A 24,203-nucleotide genomic window follows, 5' to 3' on the forward strand; every position below is an offset into this window, starting at 1 on the left:
TGTATTCAATTTCTTGTTGAATATTTCAACAGCCATGAATATGGTTGTGATAAAAAATACATTGCTATTAATCATTTATAAATTTGTAAACCATTACTATCCAATACTGGGCCACCACCTATGTTATTTGATTTAAATTTATTTACATCTTAAGGGACACATGAAAATCTACTCAGTAACCATTTTTAGCCATTAATTACTACTTTAATAGTGGCTAAGTATCCAAATGAGCTAGCCAGTCCACTTGGGAAGGAAGGAAGCACTTGATGCAGAGAGCCAGAGGAGGAACAAACAGGCTTCCTGCTAGGGCCCTGCAGGAAGACCCAGGACAGATAGCAAGATGTTGGGCTACCAGCTGAGGACTGTTGCAGCTAAACAGCTCTTCACTGGAGGAGCAGAAATCAGCATTATAAAAACAAGGACACTGCAACTGGGGTGACCAGGAAAGGCTGCACAGAGAAAGCTGAATTCGAGCTGGCCACCGAAGGATCTAGAGAGGATCGTGTTTATAATTTCTTTTTCTTGTTTTGTTTCTCATTCCCTCCCTTGTTTCTACCCACCTCTTTGTGCCATTTTTGATCCTGGATCCTCAGGCTCTCAGATCCTCTCCTCGCCCTGCATGGCTGGGTGCTGATTTCTGAAGCTGCTTCTCCCAGGACTGGTCTCCTTGGCTTCTGTTGGGGTCCAGCTTGTGCAGCGCTGCTCTCCCAACTGACCCACCAGGAGAGCTTTAAAAACTCCGAATAACGCAGACCAGTTACATCCGACTCTCTATGGCATGCCCAGGCATTCATACTTTTTAAAGGTCCTCAGTTAATTCTAATGTGCAGCCAAGGTTGACAACCACTGAGCTGGGGGTACAGGTGGAGGATTAGAGAGGGGAGGAAATCCTAGCTCATGCCGTGTCTTCTGTGAGTTTAGGAGAATGTTCCCCCTGACCTTTCAGGTGGTTCTTTCCCTGGCCTCTGATAGTTTCCACAAGCGCATGTGTTGATCATTACTCAGCTGAAGTCTCGGGTAGACCCTCTGCAGCGCTCTCTGTGTAGCTCTTTCCACTCCTGGACTCTGCCCTTCTCCCCAGACTCTTAGCCCTGTCTCCTCAAATCAGGAATCTCTGTGCCCTGTCAGGCAGTGTCTCTAGTAGCTGCTGCATCTCACTATGGCTCCACTCAGAGAGGGAGACCCTGAGCTCTGGAAATGTGGCCTTCCCCCTTCATCCTTCCGACCTAGATGTTGGAGGCTGCTGTGGTTCTCTCACCATACACTGGCTTCTCACCCCTTTTCATCACCTGTCTAACCAAGTCCTTGAATTAAGACAGATTGCTGCCTGATTCTCTTATTAGATCCTGACCCATACACAATCCCTACCTGCTTAGGCGGACTTCTGATAGCAGTGAAGTCCTTTCCCACAGTGAAGGAACAGAATGGAAATAGAGTAACTCAATTCCTGATTAAAAGACAAAAAAATGGTGGACCTTAACCAACTTTTTTTTCCTTTTCATTTTTTAAGGGAGTGTTATTTCTTCCTTAAAAACAACTTTTACCGCAATAAAAAAAAATTTTAACGACTTAATTTTCATAGTAAATTTGAAATTATAAGTTGTACATGCTCTAAAGGAGCAAGTATTAATCTGTTATTTGAAAATCAAAACCCTACATATTTGCTCAATTTAGTTGAACAGTTGTTTAGGCTTCGAGAATCCCAGATTAATAGGGTGCAGATATGAGCACTAAAAGGATGGGGGTTGGAGAAAACGGGAGATCGAAGGCCAGATGGGTGCCGGCATGAGGAAAAGGAACACGTACTTTATCCTGCGGGCAGTAGGGAACCATAGCAAAGTTTACAGCGTGGGTGGGGAGGCACAGATTTTCACTTATTTGCAATGCAGTGGGTAACTCTGAGGCAGGGAGCCTACTGAGAAGTTTCTTAAAATAGTCTGAGTGGGAGGTGATACAGGCCTGAACTGCAGCAGTTGCAACAGAAATTGAGGGAAGAGATGGATTTGGAAGGTAAAATTTGCAGAATGGTTTGGATGTAGGAAGTGAGGGAGAGACCTCCACATTTGCAGCTTGGGTTTCACTAAATCCAACAGAAAATTCAGGAAGGACATGCAGAACTGGGGGAGCCGTCTGAATTCAGAGTTGGGTTTGTTTAGTTTGAAGTTGGACCATCTAGATGGAATGTCTGGCACAGTTGACTATTGTAAGCCTGAAGCTTCATGGAGAGGTTAGGATTGGGGACACAGAGCTGGGGTAGATAAAACCAGGAACAGGAATAAGATCAACAAACAAATATTGTGGAAGGAGGGAAATGGGCTAAAGAAGATTAGTTATGGTTGTTTCCCAGATTTTACTTTAAGTTTCTGATCTAATTGAAATGCTGGTCTATGCTTTATGTCTTAAAGTAAGTATCCTCATACTTAAGAATATTTTGTGTTATGAAGGATTGTGTTGTATATTATTTACTGTAACCTATGTCCACATCTTGCTGAGGAGCAAATGACTTTCTGGGCACCCCTCCAGTGCCATCGCCTGGGCCAGGCACCTTCTGTGAGGGTTTGCAAGTGGTCTGAAGACATGTCAAGGGTGGGAAAAAACTAAAGGGAACGGGAATATAAGGAAAAGAGATGGAAAGAAAGGAAAGCAGACAAAGGAAATACATATTCTTCCTAGAAGGTTTCTTTCTGTCCTTATTTGTGAAAGGCCACAGTGGTTACACAGGTGTGTACACAGTGGTTACACACATGGGCTTGGAGGCAGACTGCCTGGTTCAGAACCTGGCTCTGCCGCTTGGAACCATGTGGCCTTGGATAAGTTACATAACTCTGTTTTGTCTTCTGGAAATAGGGATAGCATTAGTACCTACCTCTTAGGGGTTTTTTGTTTGTTTTTTAATGAGGACTGAGTGAGGTAAAACAGCAGTTGTTTAGAACAGTGACTGGCATGTAATAAGAGTTCATATTTTTTTTACTACTTCTTTGTTAGTCTTCTGATACATTATGTTGCTTATAACTAAAGACCCATTGAATTTGATTACAATGCAGAGACTTAGTATAATGTCAGAAGTGTACAGATCATTAAAGCTGCAGAGTTAAAATGTATGTGGTTCCCGAAATAACTGGCATTCCCCTTCAAAAACATCTTGATCAAATTCAGATTCCCCCCTCCAATTTATGGTGACCGTAGATTTTTTTATACTCTCCTTCGTGCCATTTTTTAGAGCTTAGTGACAGAGAGCTACCATCTCGGTAATAGTTGGCATACAGTTCCTTGAAAAGAACATCTTTGCAAAGAAATATATTATATTATGTCATAGCTATTAGCCTGACTCATTAATAGGAACCTTACTGATCACTGAGCTATTCATAGTTCAGAACAAAAGGCCACTGTTGCAGGACAGCACAAGTAAATCCAGGGATTTTAGTTACTGGTGTCATATTTGGTTTGTTTTCTCTTCTACTTTTGGTGGCTGGGTTGACTGAGGCAGTCACTGAATTAAACAGAACAGAACTAACTCTGAATGTACTGTAGCTTTTGTGGTTGCTGATGGCCCCTCCTGCCATCTCATGGGCCAAGGTGGTGGTCTTTGAAGTATGCACCAGACTAAAGACAGCCCCCACAGATTCATTACCTAGATAGCCAATGTCAAGCCGGATTCAGCAATCCATTGTAATGCTCAGGTTGGACATTTTCTAGGGCCTGAAAATTGCATTTTAAGGTATATACCTGGAAACACTTACACACATGTGCAAGGATGCTTACTTGCATACTGCAGCTCTCTGGTAGCGAGAAAGAGAAGCAGTATAAATATCGATCAAATGGGAAATGGATGTGTTCAATGTGGTACTGTCATAGGATGGAATATTACACAGAAATTAGAAGAGGCAGACTAGATTGATATGTCAGCATAGAAAGCTCTCAAAAGTATGTTGAATGGGGAAAAAAGCAGTTTTGGAGTGATACATAATTTATACATATTTTTATGGATACGTCTACAAGTATAGAAGGATATTTAAATTTGTAGGGGAAAATGCATTCCAAATTCATATTAGCCTTAGCTTTCTGGACAGGACGTAAAAAGAAGGGAACTGGGATAGGGGACAAAGAGGACAGAGGACAAGGAGAACCTACACTGTATCTGTAGTAATTAATTTCTTTAAGTATATATGGGAAAGAATACTCATAATTTTCCATTCTTATGCTAGAGATATGTAGTCTCTGTTTTTATTTAGTATTTTCTATTGGAAAATAGCTTGAAGCTTAAGTCTCTGTGCAGTGGATCGACATAATTGCCCTCATATAGAAGAACCAAATATGTGTGTGTATATATTTTGAAGAGACTTATTGTATCAGACAAAATATATCTGGTAAGTACTGAAATTTTGTGCCCCTAATATGTATACTTCCCATATATTTTTCCATAAGTAGCATAAATATAAATGATTAAAAGTCTGCTTTATATCATTATCATGGTCTCAGGTCTTATTTGCCCTCTCTTTAACATGAGATCAGGTGCAAATGGATAGTATCTCATTAGGAACTCATATCAAACTGTAGCCAACAACCCTGATTTGGTCAATAATTATAATATTGCTCTCTATATAAAAGAAATCAAGGTACCAAGAAATCCAAGTGACATCCCCAAAATCATAGTTTATTACTGGCAGTGATTCTGAGAATAGGTATTTGCATGAGCTGTTTAATTTATCTTGAGTTATACATCCTTTTTTAGGTTTTATAAGTCAAAAACCTAAGTAATCTGGCTAATTATATTTCTATTTAGCCATAGAAATATTTGGTAATTGCAATTATATAATTTTGTAGGATACTCTGAAGAGTAGATAAGAAACGAAATTTTCTTAGATGCTTATTTCACAGCGTACCTCTCAGAAGCCTTTCCAACTGGAAGCAAGAATACCACTCCATTCTTATTTCAGCATCTTTTCTTTGCCTTTTCTCTGCTGAAAACAGCATCTTTGAATAGTAATCCATAGTAATAGTAGAGAGACAAATAGTAACTTGTTCACGTTTTGTTTTCTTTCCTTTAAAAAGATAATGTATCTTTTGAAGCTCAGACTGTATCAGAAGGCATCCACATTAGGTTACCTTTGTCTAATAATCTTTGGACCATGCTGCTGCATGTTGTGCTTGACTGCTGAGTACAGTGAGGAATCCTTAGTTGATGGAGTGTTGGGAATGGTCCTTGGTTATAATCGTGGGATGCTGGCCAGGCATTTCATTCCATTTAGGAGAATGAGAAAGAGAAGGGAGCAAATTGGTCCAGCCTTGAATCCAGGCATCTTCCTTGGTAGTTGGTGGCTGTCCTGATTTCTTTTATTCTTCTTTTTGTCTATTTACCCATAAAGAGAGAGAGAGTGTGTGTGTGTGTGTGTGTATGCTTGACCTAGATTCAAATCCCACACTTACCATGTCTGGCTTTGGATATGTCAGCGTTTAACTCTGTTAAGCCTCAGGTTCCTCATTTGTAAAATGGGTATAATAATTGCACCTAATTCATAGCATTGTTATTAAGATTAATGAGGCAATGCATGGTACATAGTTAGTACTCAACTATAAACGGTAGGTATTTACTAAGTATTAAGTACCTACTTTAAACAGGTATTTATTAAGCACATATGGTGGCAGGCACTTTTCTAGTCCCTGGAGATATATGGAATGCATAATGAGATAATATGGAGGGCATAATAATGTAGACAAACGCCAGTCCTCATGGGACTAACATTCTATTGGGGTAGACAATAAGCAGTAAACAGATTATTTTATTTCTGACAATGATGAGTGATATATGGCAAAAATAATGCAGGCCGTGGGATCCCAGAGTGACTGAGGAGAGGCGACCGTTTTAGCTTGGGTAGTAGGGAGGGAGGATTTCTCTGGGAAGTGACATTAGAGCAGAGATCTGAAGAGAAGCTACCTGGTGAAAATTCAGGGGCAGAGGAGACCTGCAAGCACGAATGGCCTAAGGAGGGAATGAGGAATAAGAGGAAGCCAGGGAGGTGGGCAGGGATCCTGCAGGGCCTTGAGGATTGTGCTGAGAGATAGGACGTTATTCTAAGGGAAGTGGGAAGCCATTGGTGAGTTTGAGAGGGGGGTGGTGTGAACAGATTTCTGATTTTATGTTTTTTTAGAACGATTGCATGGATGGAGAATTTCTTATCATTATTTACCTTGCTCCGCTTTAGAAGGGTCCTATTTTACTTCATTCTCTGAGTTTCACAGGAACTGAGTTGTTGTTTTTTTCCTGGAGTTATAAGCTGGTAGTTCATGCACTATCTTTTTTGATGTAGTGTCTTCCACCAATCAAGATAAAGGATTTTTTAAAGCAACTTCAAAATTTCAGAATAGCCATAGAATCTAGAGGATTAACAAAAAAATGAAAGTTTATAAATATTCAACCTTAACAAAAAATATAATTCAGGATGTCGTAAAAGTAATAATAATTGTTACACTACCATTTGAGCACTTACATATAAAAATGCTTACAGAAGCACTGGGCTGAAGGCTTGACTACCTCCAAGCCCTCATTTAGTCTTTGCGACAGCCTTGTGAGTTAGGCACTGGTATGTCCACCTTAGAGAGAAGTTCATCGTGGTTAAAAGTAAGTTGCCTGTGATGACACAGCTAGGACATAGCAGAGGTAGGATTCAAACCCAAGCCATTCAGACTCCAAAGCCTATAGATTCACTGGCACAGAGATTGGTGAGTATTTTGTTCCTTTATGCAACCTAATCTCACCTCTTCATGTTACTCTTTTTGGCTCTAAGTGACCGGTGTCTGGTACAGCTTTATCAGCTGTCACAAGCACCTTCCTCCATCTTCCTGGTAATATCTCCATTCCTACAGATTAGCTCTCCTCAAGCAGTGGGTAAGAGTAAGTGTGACTAAACTAACTCACATGGAACATAAGCGGCAAAAACTAATGTTTCTAATGGGGACTATCATACAGAAAGAGTGAGTTCACAAATGTTTTGTTCATTCACTGTTTCTTTAAAGAACCTTTTCTTAAACGACCAGATTCTGTTCTAGAGATACAATGTTGAAAAAGACAGACAAGGTCCCTCTCTCATGGATTTCACACTCCGGTAGTGGGTGAAAGACAGTAAAACAAAAAAGGGAATTTTGGGTGCTATGGAAATGTTAGTTAAGCACCTAAGACTTTGAGAGTTGGAATTAAGTGAGGCAAATAAAATTGAGAGTTCTAGTGGGCAGGTCCTATGCAGGAAGAGTGATGAAGAGTTATTTTACAGACTGGAGGCCAGATGGGTGATGGTGCCACTCACAAAAGAAGGGAACCTGGGAAGGGTGTCGGGTCCAGATAGGGGAGGGGATCCTGAAGTATGGGAGTGGTGGAAGTCCTGTGAGATGGTGGGGATGCCCTTTGGGAAGTTGTGTTTATAAGTCCAGTTCTCGGAAGAGATGATGAGGCTGGAGATGCCTTTTGGGAAACAGTGGCATGTGTGTAGGGAGGACATGTAGCTGCATACCACAGTTTGAGGCTTTCCATAATCAACTTCCTCCTCAACTTCCCTCCTTTCCCTTCAGCTAGTAAATCCACGTTGGGAAACGATCTTCGTCAGACAAGGGATCATGTTAGTAGTGTGAGTATCACTTCAGGAAGCAGTGAAACGGAGCAGGACTGCTGGGAAGAGACACGTTCAGTGTTGCTAAGCTAGGGATGAAAATTATTTCTTAAAGTCAGAACACGAAGTCTTGGTGAATACATGTCTAATACCCTCTGGTGGGGTGGTGGAGTGCGGACTCAGCCCGGGGTCTCTGACTGCGAAACCCCACGTTCTTTCCAGTATATCTGACAGTAATGTTAGTGTTCATCAGAGTAGGTGAATGCTGTTTCATCACTCTTCATCAGTTACTGTTCGTTACTAGTATCCTTTATCACTATTAAGTTTTTCTGTTAATTAGCTTATTCTTAATTCTGTTCATGAAATTTTGCTAGAAGTGTGTTGCAGATACAGCTAGACTATTATAGCAAATGTTTGTGAAAGAACATTTTTAAGGTAGAGCAGTCATTAATAATTTTGTGTGTGGAAAAAAAGCACCTTTTAAATTTCCCTCAAGTCTGATCACCAGGGTGGAGGCGGCTTTGCTGACTGTGGAAGAGGCATGGGGTTTGAAGGCAGAAGACTAGTTAGTTGAGTCTTGGTTCTGTTTAGCTGTGTGACTATGGAAACTGTCAATCTTTCAGGGCCTTGATCTCCTCAGCTACGAAATAGGATTAATGATAACTCTGTTCTTCCTATTTGAGAAGGTAATTGGCAGGAAAGCTGACATACTGAGCTATTAGCTGAGCTATAATAGCGACCATGCTCAGGTGGGGGGACATGCTTCAGAACTGGAGAGTATTACAGAAAGATTAGTGTGGAGGGGTGTACATGGCGAGGGGCCTGCTGCAAGCAGAGGTCTCAAGACCACTGAAGTTGATGCTCTTCTTTATGTCACAAAAAGGGGACAGGAGTGATTTGTACACAATCTACTACTCAGAGTTCCCTGTTTTACAGAAGATAGAGCAAATTTTTTTGTCATGTCAATTTATTAGTTGATACGTTTGGGGCAGAGGTTTATTGTAGTTGTATCTGTATTTTTTTTTTCCTTACTTGAAATTTCCATACCTTAATTTTCACTTCACAAAAAGCTGTTTAGCGTTGTGAGTTGGGATCACTTTGAATTAAGTTTGAAAGCTAGTAAAAGTTTAAGAAACAAAGGGAGATGACCCCAAAACCAGTATTGCTGGGGAGCTCAGGATCCACGTCAGGAATCAAGGAGTGGAAAAGACCAGGCTCCTTTCAGCCCCCAGTGGGGCAAGCCCTTCTCAGAGGCTCCTAGGCTGAATCAGAGACCTGCACGGTACCTGTGGCCGGACGTCCCCAAGATACAGACTTGGACAGCCCCTGTCTTTGCTCCCCGCTCCCAGTGCTGTTAGGGTGTGGCTGCATGTGTGTGTGTGTGTGCTCTGCCCTTCCCTCATTTCTGCTCCTTTCCCAGCCTAAACCAAACAGTCAGCTTCTGACTATTTGATTTCAAAGTCTGCCTGCCTAATGTGGTCCACGTCCAGCCTGCACACAGGGGCGGATGTCCTGGCTCACACCACATACTACCGCAGCGTCAACACCTGAGGTTCTGGGCTACCTCATCAGAAATGGTCTTTTGGCTCATTTTATCTCATAACACAAAATTTTGCTTCTTAGTAAACTTTTCTGTTGTAATCCAGGATACTGGGCACCTGTTGAGCAGCATTTGTTTTTCTACTTTCTTCTTAGCCTGTTCCTCCTAATGATTCATCAAAGTTTAAAATGTTAACAACTTTGAGAGCCAATTTAAATACATCCACACTTCTTAATCCAATTGCACAGCTGTTACCAAAAACATAACTACCCCTACACAGCCAATTCTTGTCTCCACTGGTCCAATCCAGAGGTATTGCTTCAAGCCCTTGTCTAGGTTTGACTTCACCTAAGGAACTTGGAATAGGGACATAGCACATTATTATCACCTACCAAAAGAGCACTGTAGGGCAAGGGGGCAGTTACCTTGACCTTCCACTGGCCAGCCAACTCTGTGGCCCCATTCTACCTCTCTGGATCTGTATTTCCTTATCTGTCTATAATAAGAGGATTGGACTTGCTTTTGGTTTTGACTCTAATGATCTAACTTTCCACATTGGTTGGTTTTGGTATGTGAAAGACCTCACCCCTCACACATCAGACCTCACCCCTCCCTCCCTCCCACCCCAACGACTCAGACTTCGAATGGTGTTTGCTGGTAAGTCAAAAGTGTGCACAAAGCCATTCATGTAAACTCATCCAGGCCATGCCCTGACAGCAGGCCGTCTAGGCACCAACAGGGGGTGTGATCTACGATAGTGAGGCTCTGGGATCTGAATAGAGAATTTTCTTTCTTCAAAGCTAGTTAACTAGTTTTGAATTGAAACTAGAACCCTGGATCTTAAACTTTATGTACTGGCTTAGACAGAATCTGTAAAAGACTTAGCTGTTCTTGCTGAAATATTTGCTTTTTACTTAATGGTGGCATACATATTTGCATGCTTGCAGTTTTACCTGACATTTGATTTGATCTTTGCAAAACCCCTATAGTGTAACCAAGGCAGTTATGACTATTCCTGGGAAAACCCACTTCTGGTGATCGTGCCATGGATTCCGCCACTTCATCCTGGGTGCAGCACAGGCCCCACCATGATGACCACTGTGAAAACGCATTTATTAGCACTGTGTGTCAGAAGCTTTCACTTTACATCAACTGCTGGGAGAGTAAAGAGTAACCCCTCAGTAATGTAAGCGAGTAACTGTAGGTGGATTAGGTGGCACACAGTGCTACCGATCCTCCTCCAAGGCTGCAGCCTCCCTCTGACTTTGGAGGCCCTGAGAAGCTGCCACTGGTTTTACACATTTTATTTCTGGTCCAAGGAGTAAGTGGCTCTTGAGTAAAACACTACCATCCTTCACTAAATTTTGCTTTAATGTTGTAGTTGTAAGTAACCTTGGAGGTAATTTTTCTGGGATGAATTGTACCCCAAGAAAAGGTACGTGTTGAGGTCCTAACCCCCATTTCCTTAGAATGTGACTGCGTTTGAAGACAGGGTCTTTAAAGAGGTAGTTAGGTTATAATGAGGTTCTTAGGGTGGGCCCTCATCTGACCTGACTGGTGCCCGTGTGGGAAGAGGAGACTGGGACACAGGCACCCACAGAGCGAAGACCATGTGCGGACACAGAGTAGATGGCCATCCATGGGCCAAGAAGAGGGGTCTCAGGAAACTAATCCTGCTGATACCTTGGTCGCAGACTTCTAGCCTCCAGAATTATAGGAAAATAAATTCTGTTGTTTAAGCCACCACATCTGTGGTGTTTGTTACGGTAGCCCCACCAAACTAATAGTCACATAGGCCTAGCTTCATCCTAGTTTAGGTCCCTCCCCTCTAATGCTTGGAGGGTAGTTACTTACCCTTGGCTTGGCTGCTTCTCGTGATGTGGAACTCGCTTCCTCACAAGGTAGCTAAGATCTTATGTCACTTAGGACTCTTTTTACTTGAGGCGGCAGAAAACCTTACCCAGAGTGGCTTAAGCAAATCAGGGAATGTACTGTGTATCTGAAAAGTCTTAGGTGTAGCTTTAACCAGGTCTCAAATGCTGCGATCAGAATCTGAGTCTTGCCATCCACCAGCTCCGTCTCCTGTTGGGCCGGCCTCATGCCCAGGCCTACACTGGAGGTCCCAGGCAGGTTCAGACACACATATTGCCAGGATCAAGCCCAGGTCGAAACAGAGAATGCTACATTCTCTTGGTTTCTGCTTAGCAGCTAAAACAATAACATCTATTGTTCTGACTGCCCACAGGTCTGACTTTGGGCTAACAGCCCACTTCTTGTTCAGCAGAAAAGCCCTTCATATATTTGAATGTCCCTGCTACAGCTTTGTGCCTCCAATTCCCTCAGGGATTTTCCCCAGGACATTGTCCCAGACTCTCCTCCCACTTGCCCCATCCTTATTCTGGCTCCCTTCTCTTTTTTTGTCAGTGATTTCATTAATTGTTCCCACTTCCTTCTGTGGTGTGGTTAAAGTCAAAAACAATGGAATTATTTTCTACTTTTAGTTTGGTCATGATGTTCTTTCAGCCTGAGTTTGGATGAACTTCTTTAGTGCCCTCAAATTTACCTTGGGGTCAGCTAAAACTCTTGAGGCCTTTTCCAAGTTAATTGCTATGCCACATGTCAATGATTATTTTCTGCAAATTATAAAATTTGTATTTTATGTATACCTGAGGCCATCTCAAGGAAAATTTTTAAACAGAATCATGGTGTGTGTGTGTGTGTGTGTGTGTGTGTGTGTGGTCATATCACTTTAACACAAATGGAAACTATAATAATAAAACAGCATAGTGTATCTTCCAAGTGGTTTGGTTCCATTAGTCAGGGTTCTGTTTTGTTTTGAACATCCTTATTTTTCTACCTGGAGGTATATACAACTTAAGAAAAAATATACAGATTAACTAAAAGAACAATGGAGAGATGTAAATATGGCCAGGAACTGGCACAGTAACCTGGTTGATGGTTACCATAATGATACTCTTCGCTTATCAATCTCTTTGGAGAGGGAAGATTTGAAAGCAGAAAAATAACAAATGACTTAAGACCAGCAAACACTCAGACTTCACTTTTACTCTTTCTTTTTCTAGAAGAAAAAGTAAAGGAAGTATTGGTAGCTACACAAAACATACACAGCTAAATGAATACCTGCCCCCCCCCCCATCCACTCTTCTGATACAGTGTGGTAGTTACGCTCTGTTCTACAAAGACGGGTCAGTGACCAGCCACACCTGCTTGGTGATAGAAGCCTGGTGGCTTCCAGGATCTCACTGGTGATTCGACTCTGCTGCGGTTGGTATGGGAGTGCCACTGACTCTTTGAGCTTTATGGCTTGTAAGCTAACTCTTGCTCTTTTGGTGAGATAGGCCTGTGAGTACTCAATAACCCTGTTATCCGCTGTGTCCATGTGTTGAGAATCCATTGCATGAGTGCTTCAGGGTGTCCCAAATAAGCAAACTGTAGTCAGCTAGTCATTGAACTATTGCTTGTCCACATAAATGACTTAATATTAATCTTCAAGCATAGCCTATTAACATTAATCAAAAATGTTGCCAAATATGGATGTCTATTTTTTTAATCATCCTAGTTCTAGGCAACTTTTGTAAGCTAGTTCATTCTTTCACATGCCACCATTTATTCCTATACCATAATCAGATATCATAATATGTATACACATGTAATTATATATGCATAGTTTGTATTTAAATCTTGTTCACCTGTACTTACACAGTGTGCAAGTTGAATGATGTTCTATTTAAAGTATTCATATTTACCCTCTAGCCACGAATATTTATTGAGTGCTGGCTCTGTGTCAAGCACTGGAGATAAAACTGAGCCAACATAATATGGAACAGACCTCACCCTGTGTGCAGCATACAGTCGGTTGTCATATGGTTACAGGTGAGATAAGGATTGTGAGGAGAGGCTTGTGGTGCTGGGACCACATATAAAGGAGCTGAGTGACTTCTGAAGGAGGAGTAAGGCATCAGGTCACAGTTAAGGATGAGCGGGAATAGTGGCCCAGTGGGTCCACTTGGCATTCACGTGTCTGGAGGACAGGGAGCTAGACAGAGCGTTATGCCAGACAGGCTACGAGGGAAGCGGTTTTATAATGGAGTCTTGTTTCCTGTTAGGAGTGTTGATTCAAAGGTTCCCATTGTACTATATATGCTTTTGATGATTCAGGGGGCTCATGAAGCAAATGAGACGTTTCTTGAAGCCAGTGTGTACAGAATGCCATTTTCTTTGTCCAGAAAGAATATGATAATGGCAATGCTGATTATTTCATGTGCCTTCCCTAACTATTTGTATGACTGGGGTTTACTCACAGCCAGTCTCACAACAGATTCAAAAGATAATGAATAGTGAATGTAACTTTGCTGGGGTATTGCTTTTCAAATTTTTATTTATTGATTTTAGAGAGAGGAGGGAGGGGCGGGGAGGGAAGTGGGGGAGAGAGAGAGAGAAAGGGTTGACTTGTTCCACTCAGGCATTCATTGGTTGCTTCTTGTATGTTGTTTCTCCTGACCGGAGATTGAACGTGCAACCTTGGCATGTTGGGGCAACGCTCTAACCAACTGAGCTACCTGGCCAGGGCCTGCCTGTTGTTTTTTAATCCAAAATAGAAACCCAAATAACGATCCCTTCAGGTTGGAGAGCCGTTGGTCAAATGATCATACATCATTTACCATGCCTATTTATAGCTGCATGAAACAATGACTGATCTCTACTCATTCTCTGAGAAAGTCGATACACACATGGAAGAAAATTCAAAGAGTACTGGAAGATATCTGGTAAAGTTCCTCTCTCACACCTGGGGCAGTCCCCTAATTCCCCTTCCTAGACACCATCAGTGATGGGAGTTTCTAGAGTGTCCTTCCAGACATGTTCTATTCTCACGTCAGCTCATGCATGCATGTGTAACTCTCCTTCCCTGACATAATGTTAGAATGCTGTACGTACTACTCTGCAGTGACTTGCAGTTCGGTTTAGGTGACAGCATCAAGTAGTTAGTGGATGAATGATAAAACGTAACATATTCACAACTTAAACTTTATAAAACACAAAAATATAAAGACATTTGCTAATCTTTTGATGCAAGGCCGAACCTTTTCTTTGAACACAATTTTGCTGAATGGGATTAAACTGTAACTATAATCTATGGTTTCCATCAGTTTCAATTTCTTTAGTGTGGAACACGAACTTAAAGATACTTTCAAACAATCTGATAGCAGAATTCTTGAGTTTTTTCATTTTAACCCTAATTTTTATGGTTGTCTTTCCCATGCCTAATTGGACAGTTTTTTTCACCTTTAAATTCTGTTATATGATTACCAAAAGGTACATAATTCTCTGTACAAACTCAAAATCTACAGAAATATACTCTTTAGACAATGAAGGGCCCCGTAATAAAAAGTTTTCAAGATGACCATCAACAGACATGGTTTGGTTTCTATCTCCTTCTAGAATTGTTTATGTATTAATATAACTTGAATATGGACACACATACACACACAACATTTTAGGACACAATGACCAGGAAGCCACTGTTTTAAGAGACTCATTCAGTAGTTCTCAACAAGTGTCACTTAGAAATGGATAGGGGGCATTTTTAGTTGTTTCAGAGACTGGCATTGAGCATGCAAGGGTCGGGGATCCTGAACATCCTGCAGTGAATGGGTAGGTGCCATATGATAAAAAATTATACCATCCACCATAGTGGCCAAATGAGAAACACTATTCTCAAGAGAACAGTTACACTTTTTGCCTTTATATTTTATCAATTTATATAAGATGATGTTGAATTATGTTACTATAGTGTCGCTGAGTACTTGAGCAAGGCAGGCTCCTTTTGAGTACAAAGGTAGAAGACACCATCCTCACCTCCCAGGAACTCACCGTCTTCTGTGTGCAACTGTGGCAGAGTGTGGCAGGTGCTCTCATGGCAGCAGAGTATAACAAAGGAACAGGGGCAGGTAGAACCAGTCACACTTGGAGACATCTGGGAAGGGTTCTTGGAAGGGATGGTCCCTTTCAAGGGTAGGACTCTCACAGTTAGAGGTAGCAGTTCCAGAAGGTGTGTCTTGGAAAAAGAGAGGACTATGTCATCAGCTCTGCCACTTCTAGCTAAGCACTTGGGCATGAGGAGTGGCAGCTCCGCCACATGTGGCAGCTCTGCCACAGAGAAGTGTCCATGTCTTCTCTACCTGTCTGGCTGCTTTTGCTACCATGGGGGCGTGAAAAGAGTGAAGGTACCATGATGGTAGCTCAGGGGAAGCCAGCTATGTTCCCTTTAAACTAGACAAAGGATGGCAGGAAATGCCACGACGAGAGGACAAGAAAGGGAAGAGAGAACAAGAGATTCTAGATCATAAAACCCTGTTACAATAAAACCCTGTTCTGCTAGAGGCGCAAAGAAACCCTGGTTGAATATTTACAGTTACATTACATCATGGAGGTTGGTTGGGAGAGCGGGATGGATATGAGAAAAGGGATTTTTTTCTAGACTAAAATTTAACTCTTTCGGGCCTAAACCTTGTTTTTTAATTATTTTCTAAACAGTTTGGATATACATTTTTTCCCTACCTTCTTCAACAAACTATAGGGAACATCATCTTACTAAGGTCATCAGTAGGAATCAGTGGTTATGCTGGAAGTAAGCTTCATTCCTGGGGAGGACCACACTGCTTACATCAAATGCTTACATTAAACACCAGAATCTTGACTGTAATTAGCAGCTGATGTCTGCCTGGTCTAGACAGACATCTGCAAAAATATCTGAAGGAGGTTTTTATTTTGTTTTTTAATGACAAGTTTATACAGACCATAAAAAGATGATTGGGAACAATGGAACCTAAATAAGTGTGAGACATACTGTTTACCATTCAGAAAACCTAAGCTGAATCATACACAAGGGACACTCTAGACTGTGTGTGCTCCAAGTACCTGGTATTAATGACCAATCTATCTCATTAGAACCGCTAAAAACTCGCTAGGTATGGCTGAGGAAATTGTCTGGGTGCCCTGTAACTTGTTCAAAACGTTGCTTTCCGAATCTTGGTCTGTTGCTAGTCTCTTCATCTCCCACCTGCCCTTGAGCAACAGTTGGATGCGCTGGAGCTTGTGCATCTTGTAACGCAGGCTGCGGAGAATTTTCAGTCTACCAGTAGGTACGTCACTTCGGATTGAAAAAATACCATCTTCATCCAGGTATTTTCTTTTTATCCAGTGGTGTTTTTTTGTTGTTGTTTTGGTTTTTGAGGAACTTTTATGCTTTTCCAGCGGAGGTTTTGTTGCTCCAGTTCCTCAGCGGGCTGAGGCGAGGCTCCCTCTGCATGGCACTGCTCTTTCGGCCCTCAGATCTGAGCATTGTGGGGGCAGGCCTGCTCAGGTCTTTCTTGGCTGCTCATACCCTCTATTGGCTCTGGAATAAAGTATAATTTCCAGATTGAATCTGGGCTAGAAAGCTTCACTCATCTTTTCATAAATCCTTAGACTTTGACCCTTTTTATATCTTTCACTTTTATATCTTTCAGACACCCTCCCTGTCTTCAAACACTTGGGATTTTTACAGTTAACCTTTGTTCCGATTGTTCCCTCTGCCTGTAATGTTCCTCCCATATTTTGGGGGAAGGGTTTATATAATTATTTCTAACCCAGGTGTCCCTGAATCCCCAGGGATAGCCAACAGCCTCACCTCTGTGTTCCCACAGCATTTTGTGCTTACTTCTTAAAGTATTATATTTTAACTTTATTTGCTTATATGTCTGTCTCACCAATAGATTGTAAGTTCCTTGAAGGTAAAGAGGATTTCTCTTCATTTTTATTCCCCTGGAGTCCTGCGTAGTGTATGTGGTACATACTGGTATCTCAACATTTGTTGAACAAAATTCATGTTCATTGTGGTTTAGAGAGGTTCTTGAAGCATTCACCCCTATTATGGATGGTTAAAATTAGAAAAGTAGGGTGTCATAACTAGCCTAAACTCTATTAGGAACTGTAAAATGACTAACAATTAATTTTATCCATATTTGAATACTGTCTGGAAAAAACGTACCAGTTTTATTATAAGATTACCACCAGTTTGTCCTGCTATTGTGTCCTGTGAATTGTGGCTGTACAAGAAATTTGAATCTCATAAACTTTTTCTCCTACTATTATATTTTGCCCCAATACAGAACCAGCTGAATTAGTTGATCCCTCCCAGCTATGTTCCTCTTTATAGAACAGTTCACTTAAACCAATCACCTGTGCTAAAATTGCCTTTATTTCTCGCCTATCTTTTATTTACTGATTTCCTGTTGTAGGAAGGGAATAGGAAAGTGATAATGTTTCTGAGCTTTTTCATTATAGGTGTTCAGTAGGTATCTGTATCTCACTGACAGAGATTTTCAGACTATTTTTCTGTACTTCCAGACTTCACAGTGGCCAGGAAAATGCTAGTACCCTAAACATGTGCTTTAGTAAATCATACTATAAATTCCAGTTTATTAGCAAATCCCTAATTTAATGAGAGAGCATGTATTTGCTAGGGATGCTATAACAAAGCACCACAGATTGTAGAAAAAAACAGAAATTTATTTCTTCACAGTTCTGGAAACTAAAATTTCAAGGTCAGAGTGTTAGCAGGGTTTATTCCTTCTGATGCCCTGTCTTCCTGGTTTACCTTAGTGATCCTCCCTCAGCCTTCCCTTTGTGAGCGCCAGTGTCCTAATCTCCTCCACTCATCAGGACACCAGTTGTATTGGATTAGCACTCACTCACCTGACATCATTTTCCCTTCACCTCTCTGTAAAGGCCCTATCTCCAAATAGTTACACTTTGAGGTGCTGGGGCTTAGGACTTAGAACTTCAACAGATGAGTGTATTTTTTTGGAGGGGAGGCATACAATTCACCCCAGAACAGTGAATAATTTGGCAGTTTAAATACTGTACTCAGATATTAAAGAGATTACTTTTCAATGAGTAGTCAATAAATACATGTCTACTTCTTTCCCTTGTCATAGATTAAAACGCTGCCTTCCTTTCTGCTCATAATCTTACCTTTGCTGATTCCTTGAAGTCACCGGCTTCCCTAGAGTGGTTGGTGAGGAAAGAATGCAGGTGCTCTTCTCCTTTAGAGTTCTTGAACAAATATTTTGTCAGAAAACAAAAGGTTACTTGGTTACCCTTCTTTAAAAAAAAATAATAAATACCATTTATTGAGTGCTTATTTTTGGCAACTCACTGGGTATAGTGATCACAACAAGCCTTCAGAGTAGATGTTTTTATCACTATTTTATATGAAGTAACTTGCCCTGGATACTTCTTTTCTTTTTTTTTAATCCTCATGTGAGGATATACTTATTGATTTTTTAAAAATTATTTTTTAGAGGAAGGCTAGGGGTGGGGGTCAGAGAGAAAGAGAGACATTGATGTGAGAAAGAACTATTGATTGGTTGCCTCCCATATGCCCCTTGACTGGAGAGAGAATCCATAGCCTAGGAATGTGCCTTGACCGGGAATTGAACCCACAACATTTTGGTGCATGGGATGATGTTCCAACCAATAAGCCGCCCAGGCAGGCCTCCCTGGATACTTCTTATTTTTGTTTTTCTCCTCTAAGGCACCTCTTGGGTCCTGAAGGATGACTGTCAACTGTGAGATTAGAATGTGGGAAAGAAGTGAAGGATATATCAAGCTCATAGCCACTTGGCTTGTTGGTGGCAATTGGAGACCTAAGGGTCACAGAAGTTACAGACTCCAGTGGCTGAATTCCACATGGGTAGAGGTTTGAAGGCATACCACAATCTCAAACTGGGTGGACTGACTCTGGGTTGCTTTAGGCCAGGGCCATTAGACTGTAGGCTGGATTAAACAATGGTTGTCATGGTAACCCTGAATCCATGTTGGGCTTAGAAGGTAGGTTCCGGAGAAGTGATATGAACACAAGGAAGGTGTATTACCAATTTGTTTTTAAATGATAGGATTATAGGAAAGTATTACTGGAAGCTGCTTGGAATGAGCTAAATCAGTGGTTTTCCATCCTGACTGAGTATCTGAATAATCCCGACCACTTTCAAAAGCACAGTGCCTGGGTGCCCACCCTAGAGATTGTCCTTGAGAGTGGCACGGGCCTCAACATCTGCAGTTTTTTAACAGTTACCTGAGTAAATCTGATGTACAGCCAAAATTAAAAAGAACTAAAGAGACAGGCCAAGGTTTGGTAAGCTATGGCCTGCTGCCTGTTTTTGTGTGGCACATGAACTAAGAATGGTGTCTGTACTTTTAAGTGGTTGAAAAGAGTCACAAGAAGAATAATTTGTGATACATGAAAATTATATGAAATTTAAATTTCAGTGTTTATAGTTCATACTTTACTGGAACACAGCCATCCATGCTCATCCACTTATGTTGTCCTGTGGTTGCTTTCGCTCTACAACAGCGGAGTTGAGTGGTCACAAGAGACAAAGGCCTAAGCTTGTTACCTTGTGGCCCCTTACAGAAAGTGTTTGCTGATCCCTGATTTAGGCTAAGTTGGGCTCATCAACAGATCTTGTGTAGAACTTAAAAAGGAGACATAGTTTTGTGTAATATGTGTGTTTGTGTAATGTATTTTGCATTTAATTTCCTGTGGGCTTTTTTGTTTGTTTCCTAGCAGAGGGACCCTGGTTGATTGATCTGTAGCAAGTTTGTTCAACAAATTTTTTATCAAAGAGGATTGAAACATACTCTTTTTCTCTCAAAACAGATAATACAAAGAACATAATGTCCACAGAATATGATGACCAGGACATTTTCAATACTGCAGCTCTCCTAAATCCCTTCTAATACTCATTTCCTATCTCATTCCAACCCCCTCAACCCTTTTTTTTTCTTTAATCTTTCTCCCATCCTTCTATTCCATATTTGTAGTTAATACCAGCTGGATGCCTCAAAGCATTTCCTTTCCTTGATCCAATGTTTGAAAAAAGGACACTATTTATAAGAATGATTTTAATATAAAAATAGAGTTGAGCAAGCAAGATAGGAAAATGCTACTGACTGTCATATTGGTTCATTTCTTTTACCTTCTAGTGTTCACCCACCTGAATTTAGAAAAAAAAAAGAAAAGCATTAAGGCTAGGAAAATGAACAGAAAATGGAGAACAACCAAGAAAGAGAAACCCCTGCCATCAGATTGTGTTTTGTACAGAGAAGCTGCCACCATTTGCTTCCAACCAGCTCATCCAATTCAGAATGAGAGATTGGAACCTTATGCTTGGAAATACCATTTTGGGCCTTTGTTTATTTTGTTTTTACTCATAATTTTAGTGGTGGTGATTGTAAGGAGGAAAGTGAGCATATGATTTCATGCTTTTTAAAAAAAAAATAAACATATAACAGTTGAACTATTAGGAAAAAGTATTTGATTTCCAAAGTTTATTGTTCATCATTGGATGATAACTTTGATGACCTTGAGAGTCTCCTTGTGAAACTGCTTGGTGTCTTGGTACTGCAGGGAAGCCCACGTTCATATTCATATGTTATCCTGTCCTTCCCCTATCATAGGAGGTAGCTACTCTCCCAGGCATAGAAGCCTGGAGAGAAGCCAGCAATGTCATTACGGATGGCAGTGTGCCCAGACTACCTTAAAAAAAAAAGCATCCTCTCTGCTACTAATTAAGTTTCAGGAAGAGTGATGCTCGCCTTTATATTAGCAAGCACTTTGAAAGGCTGAGGGCAGATATGTAGAAGCAATTTTCTTATTCCTAAGAGTTCCTGGTTAAATTTAATTGTCCTTTAGCTTCTGCACTTCTAAGTTGGGAACACTGTCTGCTGGATGATGGATGGTTTGGGCAGGGGGAAATATAGGTAATATCTGCATGTTTGTTTCCTATACCGGGGCCCTGACCTACTTTCTTTTGCTTTCCCCAGGGTTCTGTATATTGGCCTGGCTTGCAATACGGCTCGCTATATTTATATTTCCTATCTGGAAAATGCCTGGACTGTTCTCCCCATGGAAGTTCTTCAAGGTAAGTTAACAGCTGGAATTATAATGAACTTTCTACCCGACTGGGCTATGACTGTAAAAGATCTGTGACATTCTGACTGCTACAAAGGAAGGGTGGATCTACTGTTTTATCTGATTTTGAGGTGGTTGTTAAGGAAGAGGTGACATCAGTGGGGCTGGTTCTTCAGTTATTCTGAATTCTGTTCTGTGTTTGCTAAGCAAAACAAAGCTGGATTTGACCCACACCCTTGTGATTAAACAAAGAAAGAGGAACTCTAGGATAAACTCTTATGTACAGTTTTTAGGCATATACGTCCAAAGGTGTTTTTAAATTTAATGGATTTATCTTTTTTAAATTAATTATTTTTATTCAGTTACAATTGTCTGCATTTGCTCCCCTTCCCTTCACCCCACCCCAGCCAGTCCCACCTCCCTCCCCCACCTCTACCCTCCCCCTTGATTTTGTCCTTGTGTCCTTTATAGTAGCTCCTATAGACCCCTCTCCCCCCTATACACTCCCCACTCCCCTGTGGCTATTGTTACAATGTTCTTAATTTCAATGTCTCTGGTTATATTTTGTTTGCTTTTTTCTTTTGTTGATTATGTTCCAGTTAAAGGTGAGATCATATGGTATTTGTCCCTCACCACCTGGCTTATTACACTTAGCATAATGCTCTCCAATTCCATCCATGCCATTGCAAAGGGTATAAGCTCCTTCTTTCTCTCTACTGTGTAGAATTCCATTGTGTAAATGTACCATAATTTTTTGATCCACTCATTTGCTGATGGGCACTTAGGTTGCTTCCAGTACTTGGCTATTGTAAATTGTGCTGCTATGAACATTGGGGTGCATAGATTCTTTTGGATTGGTGTTTCAGGGTACTTAGGGTATAATCCCAGCAGCAGAATTGCTGGGTCAAAGGGCAGTTCCATTTTTAGTTTTCTGAGGAAATTCCATAGTGTTTTCCACAGTGGCCTCACCAGTCTGCATTCCCACCAACAGTGCACTAGGGTTCCCTTTTCTCTGCATCCTCTCCAACATTTGTTTGTGGATTTGTTTATGTTGGCCACTCTGACTGGTGTGAGATGGTACCTAATTGGGGTTTAAATTTGCATCTCTCTGATGGCTAGTGATGCTTAGCATCTTTTCATATGTCTCTGGGCCCTCTGTATGTCTTCCTTGGAGAAGTGTCTGTTCAAGTCCTTTGCCCATTTTTTAATTGGGTTGTTTGTCTTCCTGGAGTAGAGTCGTGTGAGTTCTTTATATATTTTGGAGATCGGGCCCTTGTCTGAGATATCATTGGCAAATATGTTTTCCCATACTGTTGGTTCTCTTTGTATTTTAACACAGTTTTCTTTAGCCCTGAAGAAGCTTTTTATTTTGATGACGTCCTATTTGTTTATTCTTTCCTTTATGTCCCTTGCTTTAGGGGACGTGTCTGTGAGGATGTTGCTGCGTGGAATGTCTGAGATCTTCCTGCCAATGTTTTCCTCTAGGACTTTTACGGTGTTACGACTTATATTTAAGTCTTTTATCCATCTTGAATTTATTTTTGTGTATGGTGTAAGTTGGTGATCAAGTAATGGATTTATCTTTAAAAGATTTTGGTATTTTGCTTTGGTAGGTTAAGTACACTGAATGAAAAAAGTTGTCATAGATATTTTATATCTTTAGTTATTTTTGTCACATCTAGTGATTTACAGCTAAAGCTCTAGTCAGGCTATTGTTTTCCCTTCAAATCTTTGCTCAAATATGCTGACCTGAATTCTTCTATTTGCTTTAATGCACTGTTTTCCTTTAACATATAACTTCGAAAAAATTCCTAGGAGGTTCTTTCCATGTGGCTTAAGAACACTGAAAACATGGATATCTATGTAAGCTCATTGCCATGTTAGCTGATATATTTCCAACTATATCCTGAGAACCGGTTAGTAGCTTGGCTAAACCATTTGGTGGTTGGCATTATGATTAAAATAAGGTTCAGGACAATGTCATTGGCATTGAGGTCTTCTGGGACAGCCCTGGCTCCTAAATCATTAATTATACTAAATAGTGTGTGATTATATACAATTTCATTAGCTTTATAGATTGCTATTACCATTTTCCCTAACCCTGAGGATGCAAATGCAGCACATCAACGTAATTTCTTATAATGTCTAATATGTTATAGATAGTACAATATTATAATTATAGTTATATTAACTATATTTATATTAACTATAATTATAATATTGTACTATACTATAAGATATATTGTGTTATGATATAACATAGATATTACAATATCTATAATATCTAGCTTTTCCTGTAAGTGGCCTGAGGTGACCTCTGAAAATGGTTTGCTATTCACTTGACCCAAAAACCCCACAAAATCATGCAAATCAAGAGGTTCAAATCTTTGCGTTCGCTTTAGAAACACTCGTGAAACTTCCCAGGCCATCAAGGGTATGCACATCAGAAAAGCCACCAAGTACCTGAAGGATGTCACTTTACAGAAGCAGTGTGTGCCATTCCATCATTACAATGGTGAAGTTGGCAGGTGTGCCCAGGCCAAACAGTGGTGCTGGACGCAGGGTTAGTGGCCCAAAATGAATGCTGAATTTTTGCTGCACAGGCTTAAAATGCAGAGAGTAATGCTGAACTTAAGGGTATAGATGTAGATTTTCTGGTCATTAAACACATCCGGATGGACAATGCTCCCAAGATGCAATGCAGAACTTACAGAGCTCAGGGGTGAATGACCCCAAACATGAGCTCTCAGATCTGACACATCGAGAGGATCCTTACTGAAAAGGAGTGGACTGTTCCTAAACCAGAAAAGGAGGTTGCCCAGAATAAAGATACTATAGAAGAAACTGAAGAACTAAAAACTTATGGCCTGGGAGTAAATTCAGCATCAAATAAATGCTAATAAAAATAAAAGCGGAAAAAAAAGAGAAAATTATACATCTGAACAAAATGCAAGCTCATTCATCAGATCCTGTCATGGAAATGGGGGGCGGAGCATATCCTAATTAAAAGGAAATAGAATTTATAGTTATACTATAATTATAAAATTCAAATATATACACACTTTAAAGGTGCTTTTTTTAGAAG

General features: G+C 40.7%; 1 protein-coding gene across 3 annotated transcripts in view; it reads left to right on the plus strand.

Annotated features, from left to right (window-relative positions):
- Positions 1-24,203, plus strand: part of MFSD6 (major facilitator superfamily domain containing 6) — a 67,555-nt gene that overhangs the window by 22,553 nt on the left and 20,799 nt on the right. For all 3 annotated transcript variants that reach the window (XM_053918876.2, XM_053918875.2, XM_053918874.2), the window contains one exon: positions 21,031-21,128. In XM_053918876.2, coding sequence (XP_053774851.1) covers positions 21,031-21,128 — 98 coding nt within the window. The remainder of the gene's footprint in view (positions 1-21,030; positions 21,129-24,203) is intronic.

Source organism: Desmodus rotundus, chromosome 2 (genome assembly GCF_022682495.2).
Source record: "Desmodus rotundus isolate HL8 chromosome 2, HLdesRot8A.1, whole genome shotgun sequence".
In the NCBI taxonomy this organism is placed as follows: domain Eukaryota; kingdom Metazoa; phylum Chordata; class Mammalia; order Chiroptera; family Phyllostomidae; genus Desmodus; species Desmodus rotundus.